We start from the raw sequence: 17,877 nt of genomic DNA, 5'->3' as shown, positions 1-17,877 counted from the left end.
TCCCAGGGATGCACTATTTATGGGGACCATTATGACTGCAAACAACCTATAGTACTGTTAGAAAACAACCTATACTTTGACTGCAGAGTTGTTATATGAAGCTCAAAAAATTTTGATCTTGAGGTGAGGTGGAGGAAATAGTTTGTGCTAAATAGCAAAAAGCAGAGGAAGGCTTGGTTTCTGAAATGCAAGCACAATGACCTCCGCTGGCCACACAGACTGAAGTCTTTCATATGTACAAGAGCTCAATCTATATATTGCCTGGTATATTTTGGGAAAATGGGGGAAGCCCATATTGGAACATAAAAGATCCTTGCCTCCTATATATACAGGATAGGTGTTTTAGAAATAGAGAGCAAGTTGTGCAAATGGAAATTTTTAGCATGTATATTACTATATTATAATGATTTTTAAATGTTCTTTCCACTAAGGCTTTACTTCTGTTTCTCTCATTAGGATGACATTTCTGGCAGTGTTACATCAGTATCATCTCTCAATCTATTAAACACGGGGGTATGGAATTTAAATATATTATACGTTTTGTTTTTTTCTAGTCACTTTCTGTGCCATGCATGGGACTATAGCACTCATCTTAAAAATAGAACCAACATCACATTTCCACACTACCATAAATATTATAGCACTAAATCATAAAGTCATTGGATGCCATTAGCTAAAAGTAAATTTCATACTCATTTATTTCCCTAATATAATTTTAAAAAAGATAGATCATAAATGCTGCTTTTTACTGATGTATAGTTAATTTGTTTTTAAATGGCAGAAGATATAAATTGGACTACAGTCAAATGGAAGTCTTGATAAAAAGAAATATTTTCTATGCCTATGGCCATTAACACTTTGAAAGAGGTAAAAGGATGTAATTATTAAAATCTATTTAGTGTCTTTAAGCATGCTGTGGTATCTTTAGAAAATTGACACTGCAGTTGAATCAGCAGTACAACGTTATTAAATACTGAAGTTACTCATTCACTCAGTAGAATTGTCCTACAAAACTCCAGATACTATTAAGTGTGTGTCCAGAGAATCTCAAATAGTCTAGAAAAAGAACAGTTGGTTTATTGCATGTTCAGAAGCTCCTTATAATACATATTCTTATTTAATTAGAATGAGTGTCTGAAACTGGTCTAGACCATTGCACATTATTTTGCAAACATCCAGCAGAAGGCAATGTCTCTCTGCCTTTTGTTAAAAATTATATTGTCATTCCATTTCATGTCTTAGAACAACAGTTGCCAATCTGTGGTATGTGTACCACCACCAGCATTACACAGATAACCTGTCAGTGGTATGTGGCAGCAGCAGGCAGGGGTACTCGGGGCACTTGTGCCCGGCGTAGGTGCTCAGCAGGGTTAGCGTTGCACATTGCAGTGTGGGGTGCAGCCTCTGCCAGACTTTCTCGATCACCAGTGCTCCCTGTGCACGCTTGCAACTCTTGCACTCACTGGGCGTGGGAGGAAAGCACTGTGCCCTGGAGCCAGCTGCCTTTCCTGCTGCAGCTCTGTGGCGTGGGAGGGGCAGGGAAGGCAGCCAGCTTCACTGCGTGGGGCTTTCCTCCCATGCCTGGTGAGTGTAGGGAGCACTGGTGATACAGACTGCCTGATGGAGGATGCAATGTGCAGTGCTAGCCAGAGCCATGCCCTGCCAGCCTCCCTGAGCACTTCCACCTGCTGCTGCACCTTGGGGGTGATGAGTGGTGTCCCCACAACTCCCCCACATATACACAACGCCCCAACATGCCCTGTGCTTCCCCCCACACACATAGCTACACCCTCTAACATACACACTCACTCACCCCCCCCCCACACACACCTGGTGACACTTGTCAGGATTTAAACAAGCTGGGGGGAATAGTAGATGTGGTGGAAGGTAGGGCAAGGATTCAGTGAGACCTTAATAAATTGGAGGAATGGACCAAAAGAAATTTCATGAGTTTCAATGAGGAGAAGTGCAAAGCCCTGCACTTTGGATGGAACAATCCCATGCACCAGTGCAGGCTGGGGACTGACTAAATAAGCAGCAGCTCCTCAAAAAACAACCTGGGGGTTACAGTGGACAATAAACTGAATATGAGCCAACAGGGTGTCCTCCTTGCAAAGGCCATATTTAGAGTATTGTGTCCAGTTTTGGGCACCCCACTACAGAAGGGATGTGGATAAATTGGAGAGGGTCCAAGAGAGGGCAACAAAAAAAGTAAGGGGCTGGAGCACAGCTTTTGAGGAGAAGCTGAAGGAACTGGGCTTTTTATAGTCTGGGGAAGAGAAAACTGAGGGGGGTTAAATGGCAACCTTCAGCTACCTGAAGGGTGGTTCCGGAGGGGATGGAGCAGGACTGTTCTCAGTGATTTGCACTCCCAGACAGAGGGAGGGAGCAGCCTCAGAGTCACCAGGCCAGAAGCCTATATTGGGCAGAGGTTTCTGGCTAGGGGCTAGGGGTAGGATAGGACCAGGCAGGCATTGCTGCTGCAGCTTCTGTGTCCTGCCACTGGCTCCTCCTCCTTGGTCCTACTGCTGTTTGTGCCTTAGACAGTCAGCCACAGGCAGATAACAATTTTCTAAATTTGTAGGGGACCCGTGGGCTGGATTTGGCCTGCAGGCTGTATTTTGCCCACCCCTGCCTTAATGGGATTCTCTTGAATGGCTGTGATACTATTGTCATTTGACATTAGAATCTTGGGTTCACTAGCACTTTGAAACTACTCCTTCCACCATGTGGTGATTGGTAGATCCATCTTTCAAGGGGTGTTTTTCCATCCTTGAGCTTCGGAGGGACAACTTTTTGTGTGCTTGGCCCGTATATAGCTTGGTGATGCACAAGAAACTACACACGTCATGGCTATTGGCAAACTTCCAAATCTCTTGCTTGGTCCTCCCACCTCGTTCTTTCACACTAATTTTCCTCTGGGTCTTACCTTCAATGCTTTGATAAGTGTCTTGCTTCTGGTTAGAACTATTGTCATTCTTGCAAGCTTTGAAGGCTTTCATTTTTCTCACAATGATTTCTTATATTTCCCTATCCATTCTCTGTTAAGCTTCAACTGAAATTTCTGGTGCTTTGGCTCTGTAGTTTCCATGTAGCTACTGTTAAATGACTATTTTGACCTATTCTTGATACAAGATCTATTCCAAGGTACACTCTTTCCAATCTGGTACACAAGGTACACAATTTCTAATCTGGTCAGAATAGCTGAGCAGAGCTGATTTTTGTTTATCAGGTTCTTATCTATCCAAAAAAGCCTGTGGAAGGGGGAGGGAGGATGGGGAGAGAGAGAGAAGCAGGGTGGATTTGATTTTTATATCATGATTTTTAAATCACAATTTAAATCACTGGTCAGGAAGCCTCAATTTAATTGTTTTCTACAAAAGTTTCATTCTTGTTTGATTTTTCTTTGTTCATTTAACTTCTTGAAACTGCACTTTTAGAGAGAGGTAAGGGCTTGACTCCGTGTACACAAACTTGCAGAGAGGCAAGAGGGCTGATGGGTAGGTAATCAGGTCTGTTATCTCTCATCTCTGTATAATACTGTTAACAAGGATGTTATCTTTTGAGGTGCCAAATCCAGGTTGAGAACTGAAACTAAGCCTCACAGAGATACTTAGTGGGATCTTCTGGAACAGCATTTCTCAACTTGTAGGTTGTGACCCAGAAGTGGGTCACAAGAATATGTCAAAGGGTCACAAGCTGCGGCAGAGCAGAAGGGCAGTGGGAAGACGCCTGCCCCTTCCAGTGGGGGAAGCGGGGTGGGAGAGCTGCATGCCCAGGCTGGTGGTATTGGGGCCAGAGCCTGTGCTTATGTGGGCAGACTAGCTGGGAGACACTGTTGGGGGGGCGGGGGGGGGGGAGAGAGGGCCATGACCAGGCTTCCTGTTGTGGCATGGAACCCCTAGCCCAGGGCATGGATTGGTTGGGTGTGGCCAGTGGGGGCGGGGTGCATTGCCATAGGCCTCTTTCTGCTTCCAGCCTGTGCTGGGGCTGGACTTGGTCTGTTGCTGCCCACATGAGCCAGATTCACCACAGCCACCATGCTCTGGCCCAAGTGGGACACGGGCAGCAGGGGACCCCTCCAGCAGGGCTAGGGGGACAGGGGGCTGTGGTTCAGGAGTGAGGGACACCAGCATGGCCCTGGGGGGCAGGGAACTGGGGGTTGGACACCAGCAGGGCCAGGGAAAGTGTGGGTTGGGGCAGGCCATGGATCTTTACAAATGGGTCCCAGTAGGAAAACAGTTGAGAACCACTGTTCTAGACTGAGCACTAAGTTCCATTGGGTGGAATGGTTTTCTTTAATCTTTACTAATCTATAGAGGAGTCCCTGGGAACCCCATAAGGTTGGGCCCCTAATATAGTCCATGGTTTGTTGCAGCCATTTACAAAACTCTTTTTAAAAGATTCATAAGTTGTTAGGGGCTGGATGGGACCTTGTAGATCATCAGGTCCAGTCCCCCTCCACTAGGCAGAAAAAGACAACTGGTTCAGGTGACCTCATTGAGGTGACTGTCCAGTCTCCTTTTCAAGACTTCCAGGGTAGGTGACTGCACCACCACCAGGAAGTTTATTCCACAGTCTAGACACCCTGACTGAAGATTTTCCTGGAACTGAGCCTGAAGCAGCCTTCCAGGAGTTTGTATCCATTGCTCTTGCTCTTCCCCATGAGTGCCCTGGTGAGCAGGTGTTCACCAAATTCTTGGTGTACTCCCTGGTATAACGGTATGCCGCTATGAAGTCCCCTCTCAGCCTTCTCTTCGGTAGGCTGAAGAGGCCTAAGTCCCTCAGCTGTTCCTCGTATGGCTTGTCTTGCAAGTCCCCAAACGTATGGGTGGTTCTTCTCTGGACCCTCTCAAATTTTGCCACATCCTTGTTGAAGTGTGGCACCCAGAACTGGATGCAGTACTCCAGATGTGGTCTTACCAGTGCGGAGTACAGCGGGAGCATCAGTTTGTTCATGCCAGCATGTTGTTTGACCTACTAACTACAGCATTGCAGTGCTGACTCATGTTCATGCGATGGTCGATCACTAACCCTAGGTTCCTTTTGGCTGTCGTGTAAGTCAAATTGTTGCCACCGACCCTGTAGGTATGTCGGGGATTGTTTACCTCCAGATGTAGCACCTTACACTGAGTGTTGAACTTTACCTGGCTCTGTCCGCCCAACTCTCAAGCCTGCCCGGGTCCACCTGTATCTGCAACCTATCTTCTAGCATGACCACACTCCCCCATAACTTTGGTGTTGTCCACAAACTTGGCCATCAAGCTTTTCAGCCCCATGTCCAAATCATTGATAAAGATGTTGAAAAGCACTGGTCCAAGCACAGACCCCTGAGGGACACCACTGGCCACTTTGTGCCAGGACAACACAGATCCATTCATGAGAACTCTCGGGGTCCTACTATGCAGTCAGTTTTCCACCCACTGAATTGTTGAGCAATTAAGCCCACAATCTTCAAATTTTTCCACAAGGATATCATGATATATACTAGATCAAAAGCCTTTTGGAAGTCTAGGTATATAATGTCAACCTTCTCTCCCATGTCCAGGTGGTGAGAAGGAGAGGAGATTGGTAAGACCAGACCTACCCATGACAAAGCCATGCTGGCTGTGGTTCAGAATCTTACTCTTAACAAGTGTATTGCACATAGATTCTTTGATGAGATTTTCTGTGGGATGGAAGTCAGACTGTTGGCCTTTACTTGCCCGGGTCCTCCCTCTTTCCCTTTTTGAAGAGGGGCACAATTTTGGCACTCTTCCAATCCTCATGCATCTCCCCTGTATGCCACGATTTCTGAAAGAGTTTTGCCAGGGGTTCCGCAGTGACCTCAGCCAGCTCCATTAGCACTTTTGGGTGAAGTCCATCTGGTCCTGCTGACTTATAAATGTCTAGCATTTCTAGTTGGTTTTGCATCAGCTCAGCATCCACAGTGGGAAGGCTGTCATTCTCACCATGCCCCCTGTGATCTTGATCTTGCATGTCTTTCCCCTTGGTCCGGTGAAATACTGAAGCAAAGTGGGCATTCAGGAGTTCAGTGTTTTTTCCTGAATTTACATGAATATATTATTTCAAATAGTATATAATTAGAAATTATAATCTCTATTCCATGGGAATATCTTTGAGCTATAACACATCTTATATTAAAACTATATATAGGGTTTTTTTAAAAAACTTGTTAACAAAAAAAAAGAAAGAAAAATATGATTTAAATAAACAATTAAAATAGTTGTTTTATTTTTATCCACTCTAGAAAAGGGTGATCGCATACTTTAAAATGTATAACATATATATTAAAATATATAAAATATCTATAGCTAGATAGATATCTACTTCTCTCTCTCTCTCAATCTATATTTCCCCCCATAAACTCCTTTTAGAGAAGCCCATGATCAAATGGAAAATATGGCACTTGAACAGCACTTAGAATGAAATCTTAATTTTTTACACATACATGTTTCAAATCCATAAAATTAGTCAAATATAGACAAAAGTCATTTTCTTCACTTTTTTTTTCTAACTTGCTTTCCTTCCCCAAGACAATAATATTGACACTGCACACACAGAAGTGCTTCGTACCTACAATTGCTCTAGTACAGAATTTGTTTGGTGATATATGTATTGGTTTTTCTGTTTTTGAGAACTGGATCAGGTTAGCTTGGCTAACCTAACCTAGCTAAGTTCATATAAGCATTAAGTATGGTTCATGGGCTAGATCTGGCTGGCAGAGCCACTGCACTTGGCCTTCCAGGTTACTGGAATTTGGGGAGTGGGGCTAGGAAGGTATGGGACCTGCTACAGAATCCAGGGCTCCTGGGCTACGTTGGTGGCAGGAAGGCAAGTGAGGGTTGTGCTGATACAGCCTTGCTTGCCTCTTTTATTGCTGCTGCTGCTGCTATGCTCACAGCCATCCTTGATGCCTCCAGTCCCATTGCAGCTGCTGGTGGTCCCACCATGGCTGATAATCAATCCTGCCAGCACCTGTGGCTCCACCACAGCTGCCAGTGAACCTACTGACCTCTGCAGTCTTGCCACAACTGCAGCCACATGCCCCAGAGGGGATCTGGTGTGTGCGGAAAAAGCTTGCTTATGTTAGGGTTCCTATCTTGATGAAGAACCATTGCTCACTATAGTAAGAAACCACTTTTTTGGACTCTTATCTAGATCACTTGTCTGAATTTCTGCAGGAGTAGCTGGGAACAGATTTCTGGCATGAATGATCTATAGGTAGCCTAATCTTTAATTTTTTTTGCCCTTCCTTTTCCACTTACTCGATTGGACATCACTGTGCACTCCTGCTACTCTGCATGAAAGAATGCCAGGAAAGAAGCAGAAAGTGCTGCCCAGTTCATTTACCCTCTCTTTAAATTTTTGGCTTCGACCCTTTGAACAGTCAAGGAAGTTGGTGCGAGACTTCTGTCACAGGACCCTCAAGGTATGCAGACAGCTTTGAACCTTTCTGTATTCTGTCTTTCTCCCAGGAAGTGGTTTCTCAAATGCTTTAAGTAATTGAAACCAAGAATGCAAAGTGGTGCCACATGATGCTTCTAAACTAGTAGTCTAGTTGTACTAGTCAAGATCATCTCCGATTCCTTATTCTTTTGTCCTCCCACTTGTATACAATCCAACCCTCAGTTTAGTTTAAAAGTGGTGCCTTTTTGATTAATTAATATAACTAGGGGTACACCATTACATTGGTCCGATATTGGATTATTACAGATATATTTAAAAAAAAATAATTGACTGTATTGGAAATTGGCCTGATTTGACTGATAAATGCCCATGCATGCGTGCAGCTGCAAGCCAGCACATAGGCAGCAAGGAGCACACCCTGGCAGCCTAGAGAGCTGCATGAAGCTGGTAAGTCTGTGGTGGAAGGGGAGGGGGATTGAAGGGTGTGGGTGGGAGGGCAGATCAAGGCCCCAGCAGTGAGGGAGGGAGTGGGGCTGACGCAGGTGTTGTCCAGCCAGGACGGGGCATGGGACAGAGCTGTGGCTCACCCGGAGAACGTGGGGGGCTCCTGCCATTGCGTGCACCCCAGGAGGGCAGGGGAGGAGGGGCATGTGTCCCCAGATCTGGCCGGGGTGGTGTGAGGTGCCGCTGTGGGCTGGGGCTGTGGCGGTGCTGGACTCTTCTTGGCACGGGGAAGGGAGGGAGGGTTGGGTCAGGCTGTGTTGGGGGCCTTGATCTGCCCTTCTCTGCCCCTCCCCTTCTCCCTCCCCTTCCACCACAACAGACCTACCAGCTGCATGCAGCTCTTCAATCTGCAGGACTGTGCATCAGAAATCAGATTGGTATTGGCCGATATGCCTCCTTAAAAATCGGCTATCAGTATTAGCCCCCAAAATCTCTATTGGTGCACCTCTAAGTATATAACAAGACCCCAAGTGATTTCTAGCCAGAACAACTGAAGTTTACTGAACTCTGGAATAGGGGGCAGGGAGTACATGTTCAAGAAATCCTTAGGTCAGGCACTTTAAAGGCCCTGTCGAAAAGGGAATTGATACCAAGTGGGGAAAGCCAGTTTTTAATCCTGCTACATCTAAACTAGACTTTACAAGGGATTTAGATACTGATCCTTGAAAGATGATAATTTTATTCTTCAGAAACATGAGGGAAAAGATGGGATGTATGTGTTCTGCCTTTTAGAGGGTTTTACTTGCCTTCTTGAGTGAATTAATCATTGAAACAAGAGCAGTACATTTGTCACTTCAAGATGAGAGATCCAATTTCCTCAATGGTTAAACTTTAGAGGTGTTCATTTTTTAGTTGCAGATGGGTCCATAATGTTTTATAAAAATGAAATGCTGCTAAAATTTACCTAACAGTTACATAATCACATTTCAGGTTTGAAATTCCTTGGGGAAGGGAGAGCATCCCAAGGTGATTGATGTGATTAACTGGAGACCCGCTGGTTCTCAGTGATAGTATGTCAGTGCTACATATCTGCTCTTCGTAGGGAGCTCATATCTTGCATCATCCTCAGGTTAATTTGGAGGTAACCAACATCCCTCACTGATTCTGGAAGGAAAAAATAAATCAGCAGATGTTTCCCTCTCTGTCAGTTAAAGTGCCTTCTGACTTTTACTTCCCCTTATTTTCATGCCAAGGTGGTGCTTTGTATTTTTCCTGTGGAGAACTGAAACTTCTCTTTCTATTTCTATCCTCAAATTCTGTTTACTTCAATGGTCTTGCTCAGCTCTTCCAGTCTCAGTAGATCAATTTCTAGAGGTCTGTATTGGGAATGTGGAAGCTCCATTTCTACGTCAGATATTCTGTCATATCCCTCATTTTCTACAAGCGGCAGGAATAAAAATGAGAAGACTTAAATTCAGAAGTAGACCCGTAGATGGAAATTGTCAGCTGGAGGATTTGAAAGCTATAATGGAGCCACCACTTCTAAGACAAAGTAGTTAACCTGAACTTTTATGTTTGTTTAAAGCCATTTCATGCAGCATGTTTGGGAAGAGTAGAGGAAATGTAAGCACGGAGTCCTTAGACGTTATTCCCCCACCAGTCTAAGGACTTTAATCAGAGACTTCTAAACCTGCCAGTTACCATTTGTATTACCCAAAGGTTTTTGGATATCCTTCTGTGCTTTGGGATTTTGAAGTTGTTTTCATTTTCTTGTAAGAGTTGGTGTCAGTATAAAATAGATATCAAATTGTTGTAAGCCTCCTTTACTTTCATTATTCCAGAAGAATTTGAAATGTCTGTGGATAGATTATAGGCAATGAGATTAACCACTTCTAGGCTAGGGACAGGAGTTGCTCATAAACTGGTGCATGTTGGGCATAGCCCTGGGGGTGTGGGAGGGTATCACCTACTCCTTCCTCAGCCTGCCCACTGGTCGGGGAGGGAGTGTGGCCAGGTGACCGCCCTGGGTCCTGGCTTGGGTGGGGGGGAGTAAAGCCCTCACTTCAGGCTCCCCCCACCCTGCACCAGGCGCAGCCCAGCTGGGGGTTCAGAGCCAGGCATAGGGGGGCTCTTTGCCCCCCACTCCCTCCTCAGAGGGCCTACTGGCCAGGGAGGGGATGTGGCCAGGTGATTGCCTCAGCTCCCAGACTGGGTGAGAAGAGTAAAGCCCCACCACAGGCTTCCCCGAAGCTTGGAGCTGGGACAGTCACCTAGCCATGTCCCTTCCCAGGCCAGCTGGGGGGGGGGGAGCCACCCCCAGCTCTGGACATCCCAGCCATGCTGTGCAGGGGTGGGGCAGTCACCCGGCTATGCCATTTCCTCGGTGAGCAGACTAGCTGAGGAGAGTGGGGGTTAAAATGACCCCCACTGCTAGCTTTCTTCCCCATGCTGAACACAGCCTGGCTGGGGGTCCAGACCTGGGTGAGGGCCCTTTTTTCCATCTTCATTTCCTCTTCAGCTGGCCTGCTGGCTGAGAAGGGGGCATAGCTAGGGGATGGTCCTGGCTTCTGGCAGCAGGGAAGCTCACGGTAGGGGCTTTATTCACCCCACCTGAGCCAGGAGCTGGGGCTATCACCTGGCTACTTTCCCTCCATGGCTACTAGGCTGACTTAGGGGGGAGTAGGACAGAGAATGGCCTCCACTGTGGGTTCCCTCCCATTCCTCATCCCCAGGACAGCCTGGCTTAAGGGGCTGGAGCCAGGTGGGGTGGGGGAGCATTTCCCCCACCACTCGCTCCACAGCTGGCCAAGGAGGGGGCGTGACTGGTCCTGGCTCCAGCCCTGGGTGCAGGGGAAGAGTGGTAAATGGCTGCCTGGGGGCTTCCCCCTTCCTCCCCCCACCCATCTCCTTAGCCCTGTGCTGGGGAGAACCTGACTGGAGGGGAAGGGGAAGGGTTTCTCCCCATATTTCTTCCTCAGATGGCCTGGACTGAGAAGGGAACTAGCTCTGGGCATGATGGAGAAAGGGAGAAAGGCCTTGGTGGGGGCTTCCCCGGCTCTGGCAAGACCCTGGCTGGGGGTTGGGTTGGGGGGGGTCACTCCCCCCCACACCCCCTCCTCAAATGGCTGCAGGCTGAAGACGGGGCATGGTGGTGGGAATCGCCTGTCTCCCAGTTCTCTGCAGTGGCTGGCAGGCTGGGAGACGTGCTCTGGCACCCCTCAACTGGTATGGACCACTGCAGGTGTCTGGATGCCTTTTGGGTTTGAAATGTGAACATCAGTTCACTTTTTTTTTTTTTTAAACCGATTTGATCTAGACAGTTTACAGAAACCTGCAAAGACTGAATTGATTCAGCCTTGGGCTTTTTGACTGTCTACTTAGCCCTGTTGTTAATGGGGAAACAGATCTAAATGTAGAGTTTTATATTGCTCAGAAGATTTTGAGGTGCTTGATCAGGAATATACAATACTGTCAAATTAGTAACTTGACAATTAGCATTTTATTGGCTTATCCAGAGAAGATGCACAGGTCCTTTTTGTAGGAGTACATTCAGTGTAAAACATTGTTTCAGGGGAAAAAAAAATGGAAGACTGGGCAGTATGCAGAAATATATACAGGCATAAACTTAATTTTTTTTTAGACAAATTTTATGAGTACTTTGACAGCGTTCTTGTCTGCTTGGGAACAAATGTATTTTAGAAAATTAGATATATTGTAACCACACTTTTTCCCTTTTTGTTTTTTAATGTAATGCTCCACCTTTTAATATTCTTTGTTAAATTGCATCACATGAAAGAAACTGAACTAGAGGAACTAATACTTTAGTCTTTAGTACTTAGTCTGTTTTATATGTAAATAGAATGTTTTAAGATAAAAGTAAATACCATTTGAGAGAGCTGAAATCTGTTTCACAGTAAAAATGAGTCTCCATGTAAGTTGGTTACTACATAACTTGGGAGTCAATTTTTATAAATGGTCCAATAAAAATATTTTTTCATAGAAAAGAAATGAGGGAGAATTAATCTTTGTGCTACTTTTCTGCAGGCTTCAGATGTAAAGGTTGTTAAAAATCTGAATGATCTTAATTGGAATACTAGCAAATGTTTGTTCAAGTATTATGCTGTACTTCTCACAATTTAATCACTCATTCTTCAGAAATTAGTGTTATGTAACCAAGTGTTTTGAAAAATCTCAATTGCAAGCATCAGGAAATTCATCCAAGAAACAAGGACTTTATTAAAACTTAATACTCTACAGTTTGCTTAGAGCTTTGACATGATCCTATCAGAAGGGAGGGACATGTAAAAATTCTTAATTGCTTTCAAATTATATTGCTCTTATGTTGAGTATATTTCAGTCCACATCTATCTTAGACTGTGTTCTACCATTTATAGACCAGTCTCTGTGTGTGGAACTTTTGTATAGTTACAGGTTTAGACTGATTTCCAGTCACTGAGCCTGGATTTCAGTGTAAGGCCCACACCTGGGTGAACTAATTTAGATTTGGGAGGCCATTTTTAACTTGATCCAACCTCCTTGAATGTCTGTACTTAGCCAAAAAATCTAACTGCTTTTAAAGAAGGGGCTTAAGTTTATGAAAAGTGTTATTCTTGTTGTATCTTGGACACTAGATTGATAAATTACTGGTTAAGCAGTGAAATGCCATCACTCCTGTAAACGCTTGACCTGTATTTATCAGTAGGAGCAAACCTAACTTTAATTGTATGTAGAAGTGCTGCTGTTTCTTCTGTGCCAAATTCATAGATTCTTAGATTGTAGAGTCAGAAGGGACCACAAAGGATCATCGTGTCTGACCCCCTGCCCCTGGCAGGAAAGAGGACCGAGGTCAGATGACCCCAGCCAGGTGACTATCAGGCCTCCTCTTGAAGACCTCCAAGTTTGGTAATAGTACCACCTCTCTTGGAAGCCCATTCCGGATTCTGTCCACCCTTACTGTAAATTTTTTTTTCCCCTAATGTCTAACCTGAATCTACTATCCACTAGTTTGTACCTATTATTCCTAGTTACTCCTTGAGGTGCTCTGGTAAATAGTGCTTTCCAGTTCCCTGTTTTAAAAGTTTTAAATCTGAGCTTTATATCCAGATGTGTCTTAAAATCCCAAGAAATCCTTGCTTAAATCATTTTGGAGTGAAGGCTCTTTGCTGATGAATAGGTAGGGGTATCTGTAGGCAGTTTTATTTTGTTCTTGTTCATCATAACACAGTTTAAAAAGTGCATATCAATAAGTGATAGAATGGTGGAAAAAGTAAGATTTTGTACACAGAGGACATGTACCATAATTACATTTGAATGACAGTAATGTGTTCTTACTGGGATTCAAAAGGATGCTGGAAAGGTGGAATTAAAGTGAAAATCAAACAAAGAGAGCAACATCCTAACCATGTTACCTGCAATCAGGAAAGAAGGAAGGAAATGCAGAATTGTGGTGGGATGTTACTTTTTTTTTTTAAATCTCAAGTAGCACTCTCCTTTTTAATTCTTCAGGTTTCTGCTCAAATAGAATTTCATTCCAATTAAGAAAACATATTTGCATTGATATAAAACATGTAATTTAGTCTTTTGTGTGTGCGTGTGCACATGCATACACGCAGTTTAGAAACTTGTCTTGATTAGGAGTGGCCAAGTAAATCAGCTAGAATTCAGTTGTTCATGTTTGTTCCCTTACAGTCCTGAAAAGGTAGCATTGTTTGGGTGCTGTAATTCATTTTAAAGCTGGTATTGATTTAGTTTCTTGCTGTTTTGTTTCATTATGTAACTTGCATATTTTTATAATTTCATTTAGGAATATGAAGCACGAACAGGAAGAATGTGCAAGCCACCACTTCAGTCATCAAGACGAAAAAATATCGAATTTGAACCCCTTTCTACCACTGCTCTTATTCTGGAAGATAGACCATCGTAAGTACAGAAATTAATTCTGCCATGGAGTAAATATATACACATGCCTAACAAATTGTAAATAGGACATTCAAGCTTCTTATTTCAAATATAACAGTAATCCAATTAAAACAATCAGAAGACTGTAGCTATATTCACATGAAATCTTGGCCCTGTTAAAGTCAGTTGCTAAACTCTCTCATTTACTTCGACAAGGCCAGGATTCACATTGTTTATTCCATAGGGCCGTTCGTTTGTTGCCTTTGACAGGTTCTTAGACATGTTCACTCAACAAATCTCAGTCTGTTGTAGATTTTCTCTTTACCCAAAACCCTGTTTCTCCACTGCTTGGTTTCCAAAATATTTAATTTGCTGGATCGCTAAGGAGGACTCATCACCTGCAGCTGTTCATCAACTGGTCATATCAGTTAGTACAGAAGTCTAATTTGGGATCTGAAAAACATAAACTAAATATGGCCATTTGTGAAAATGTGCTTTCTGTATGAAATACAGGATGAAGACTACATACTTCAGAATTATTTCTATGCCAGGAAGATAACCTTTTGCCAGTAGAAAATAGGTTTCAGCAAATAATAATGCTGATTCCTTAAAATTGTTGTTGATCAGCCACGTGGTCTTCATGTAGAGAGCACAATCACTTTTAGTAGAGTTAGAGTAACGAAAATTGTTTGTGGTCTCCATGAATGACCAGACAGTGTTCAGCAGCAGTTTTGAGGTACCACATGGTACCTCTTTCTGATAACCATTTTTAAGCAGCAAGTCATTTTTGGATGTAGCTAGACTATCTATAATCTTCCAAAGATTAAACCAGTGCTTCTTAGCCAGGGTGCTGAGGTACCCTGGGTTGTCACCAGGTACTTTTGAAGGGTGTCTGTGAGGCGTGAGGAAATAAGCTGAGACTAGCACAAGCTCAGGCTCTTTGCTCATCTGTTCCCCACCTGTGCTTCCCTTGCTTTTAAAAAAGGGGCAATGCTCAGTTAACAAGTTTCAGAGAGGTGCCTTGAAGATGAAAAGGCTGAAAACCAGTGAATTAGACAGTTGGAAAAAGTTTATTACATTACTGAAACATAGATTGTGCATGTCGTGTTTTATAGTTGATTTACCAAGGGTGCATAAATCTCGAGTTTTCTTCCACAGCCAGAGAGAACACCAGAAATTTGCAATTCCACACCACTGAATAAGCTTGCCATAATACTTATTCTGTACCACTGAATAAGCTTGCCGAGAGTATTTTAAATGGTGATAAATTCACAAGGATACTTAATGTGAAACTATATATAAACGCATCTTATTTTCATTGATGGTGAAACTACAAATTTATTTCATATTTCTTTGGTAGTAAGAATTAAAATAGCCAGGTGATGGATTTAACTAGGTTGTAGTAATAATTGAAATGCAAAGGAACTCCTAAGTCTCTTATAGAATTCAGAACAGCAAAAAACACGCAGCCTGCACCTTTTATGAATTCTCTCAGATGTATGCTTTGTTTGGTATTCAACTTCAGCCGCGGCCCACTGCGCAGCACTTCTATTTGGAAACTTCTGATTTTTCTATTCTTTGAAAATGTTAGAGGTCATAATGAGTTTTGTCTCTGGAGTGGAAGGAGAAGTTAATTTTAGTACGCCCATGAAACTGAGCCACAGCATAAATAATGTGAAGAAGAGTAGATGGGCTCAGTGGTTAGAGACCAGATAACAAATGTTTACGTAGTATCTTCTAGGGCTGTGCAAAGCTTCGGTCACAGATTCAGTTTGGCGGCTGAATCTCTGAATCGAATTGGGGGACCCGTGAATCTCTCCAGAGCTATTCAGAAACCTCCAATTCGATTTGGAGAGATTCGACAATTCAGTCAGACAATTTTATATGGGTTCTTTTTTTCTACATACCTCAGCGTACCAGGTGGCTTGTGAATGCTGAGAAGGTGGGGGCAGATGGAGTGTCCCACAGGAGTGTGGGGGCCCCTAAAAAATTTAGAAAATTAATATTCATCTGCCCTGGCTGCCTGTCATGCAGCCCTTGATGGCTTGCCAAAATTCAGTAAGCGGCCCTCTGCCCAAAATAATTGCCCACCCCTGTGGTAGACTAACCTTTAGCGGATATTTTTGTACAAAAGTGCCATTGCAGAAGGTGTTTGGGAACTTTTAAAACTGGTGATTTTTAATTTGGGCTGGGAGTCTCTCTCCTCTAAAGTTCGATCTTCTGCATGTTTTTCTTCCAGTTCTGGTTTAGTCAGGGATGACACAGTTGAGCCAAGAAGTGATAAAGTAAATGTTTATGGATAAATAGCACATTTCAGTAACCGTTGCTGACACTCAGCAAGTGACAGAAGCAGTAAGTTCACCTTAGAAAGGAAGAAATCAGATAAAGAGGTTTTTTTTTTTTTTTAAATGGTTCAAAATGTCATTTGCATATTGGATTCAGGAACCCCTTGTTTTCAGAAATCTCCCTGCCAAATCCATAGAGGAGGCTTTACGTCATCGCCAAGAATATGATGAAATGGTGGCAGAGGCAAAAAAACGAGGTATGTTAATTATGTCAGCTTTTAACTCTGTTGGGGAGGTGTATTTGGGGGTGGCAGTCTTGACCCAGGGACTCGGTTCCTGGCTGGTGGTATAGAGCTGTCTCTCCAGTCCCGGTGATTGTTTTGATGTACCATATCTCTGCACCCAGCTGCTGCTGCAGCACCATGGACTCTCCAGGAAGCCACCATTCTGGTGCCCCCTCTATGTGGGCGCCCAGAGCTGGTGCAATGCACCCATACCCTTGTTATGCTAATGATTGAAGGCATAAACCTCATTTTCTTGCTTTTGCTTTTTCCAGTGTTACTGTTAACGTTCGATCATCCCAACAAATATTCATTCTAAGTATATGGCCTCTTTGTTTTCGAGCAGCTGAGCTGTTTATAGAAAGCCTTTTTTGAGATGTTACTGCTAATATTGCTTAATGGCACATTTGTATTGCATCAAATTATATAAACATTGGCTCCATTATATACTATAAATAGGTGAGTGGTCACACAAGGTGCTTCCCCTTGCAGCAGCATCAAATGCTGTCAGTCAGAATTGGTGCACCTATTGTCCTGGCTTGGAATCGGATAAAACATTTTCTTCTGGAAAGTGCAGAATTGGCAAAATACTTTGTAGAAATGTAGTGCATCTTTTTGGATATAACACATCCCCACAGTCTAATTAAAGTTGAACAGTAATGAGGCCTTGTTTGTAGTGAGGCCTAGTAAATTTAGCAAAGCCGTGTAGAAATAGTAAGTTAAGTCTTGTGGCGTAGTCCTAAGAAAAGTTTGCAGTAAGAAAATCTGTATGGCTGTAAGTTCAAAAGTTATAAATTTAGCTAGCACATCAAAATCATTTAAAAGGAAAACACAGCTCTATAAAAGAAGCTATTTATTTAAAATTAGCTGCTAACCTGGATTCATAGACTAGTAAATCTCAAGAAGCCCAAGGACTAAATACCAGGGTCCTTCCCAGTACCCCTCAGACAGCACTAATTGAGGGTGCCTAACTTTGCTACGCTTTGCAAAAAAAAAACTTGTCATACATCAGGCATCAGAGAGGACTGCCAATAAGAGGCAAGCACAGTTAGAGCAGCCGCAGGAGAACCTGCAGCCACCTGGCTGTGCCTGCCGCTCCTGGGCTGATCCGAATCGATTCAGAGGCTTTGGATTTGATTTAGACTTTTTAATGGGTCTTCCGATTTCAATTTGGATTAAGCTGCTGAATTGGGCCAAACCTCCAAATTGAATTGGCAGCTGAAGCTTCGCACAGCCCTACTGTCTACCATATTTTCAACTTTGGTAAAAGTGATTAAAACCAAGACATTACTTCACCGAGCATGCCATCTTCACACCACTTTTCTCTTCCATGCTGGACCAAATTCCGGTGTTTTGCATTTATTTGTTAAAGTTAGAGCTCTTGTTCAAGAGAGAAAAGCTTAAAAGGATCCTTTTCAGTATGGGGAAAATAATTTTTTTTCCCCTTTTTCAGTCAATAATCACTGGATGGCTTTGCTAAAATTTGAGGAGAGCAGGAATTCTTGCCCCAAAAGAGACGATCTGTAAAACAAGAAAAGCAACAACAGAGAACCTGTAAA

The 17,877-nt window shown here is 43.5% G+C and overlaps 1 protein-coding gene across 2 annotated transcripts in view; it reads left to right on the top strand.

Annotated features, from left to right (window-relative positions):
• TBC1D12 (TBC1 domain family member 12) overlaps window positions 1-17,877 on the top strand; it is a 90,379-nt gene that overhangs the window by 49,837 nt on the left and 22,665 nt on the right. The window contains exons 3-4 of one of the 2 annotated variants that reach the window (XM_019556111.1): window positions 13,658-13,773; window positions 16,212-16,294. In XM_019556111.1, the coding sequence (XP_019411656.1) occupies window positions 13,658-13,773; window positions 16,212-16,294 (199 nt within the window). The remainder of the gene's footprint in view (window positions 1-13,657; window positions 13,774-16,211; window positions 16,295-17,877) is intronic. The other variant, XM_019556112.1, reaches the window with a different exon arrangement.

Source organism: Crocodylus porosus, unplaced genomic scaffold (assembly GCF_001723895.1).
Source record: "Crocodylus porosus isolate Cpor-Errol unplaced genomic scaffold, CroPor_comp1, whole genome shotgun sequence".
NCBI classification, from domain to species: Eukaryota; Metazoa; Chordata; order Crocodylia; family Crocodylidae; genus Crocodylus; species Crocodylus porosus.
Note: the sequence above shows the minus strand (reverse complement) of the source record. Positions and strands in the feature narration are given on the sequence as shown.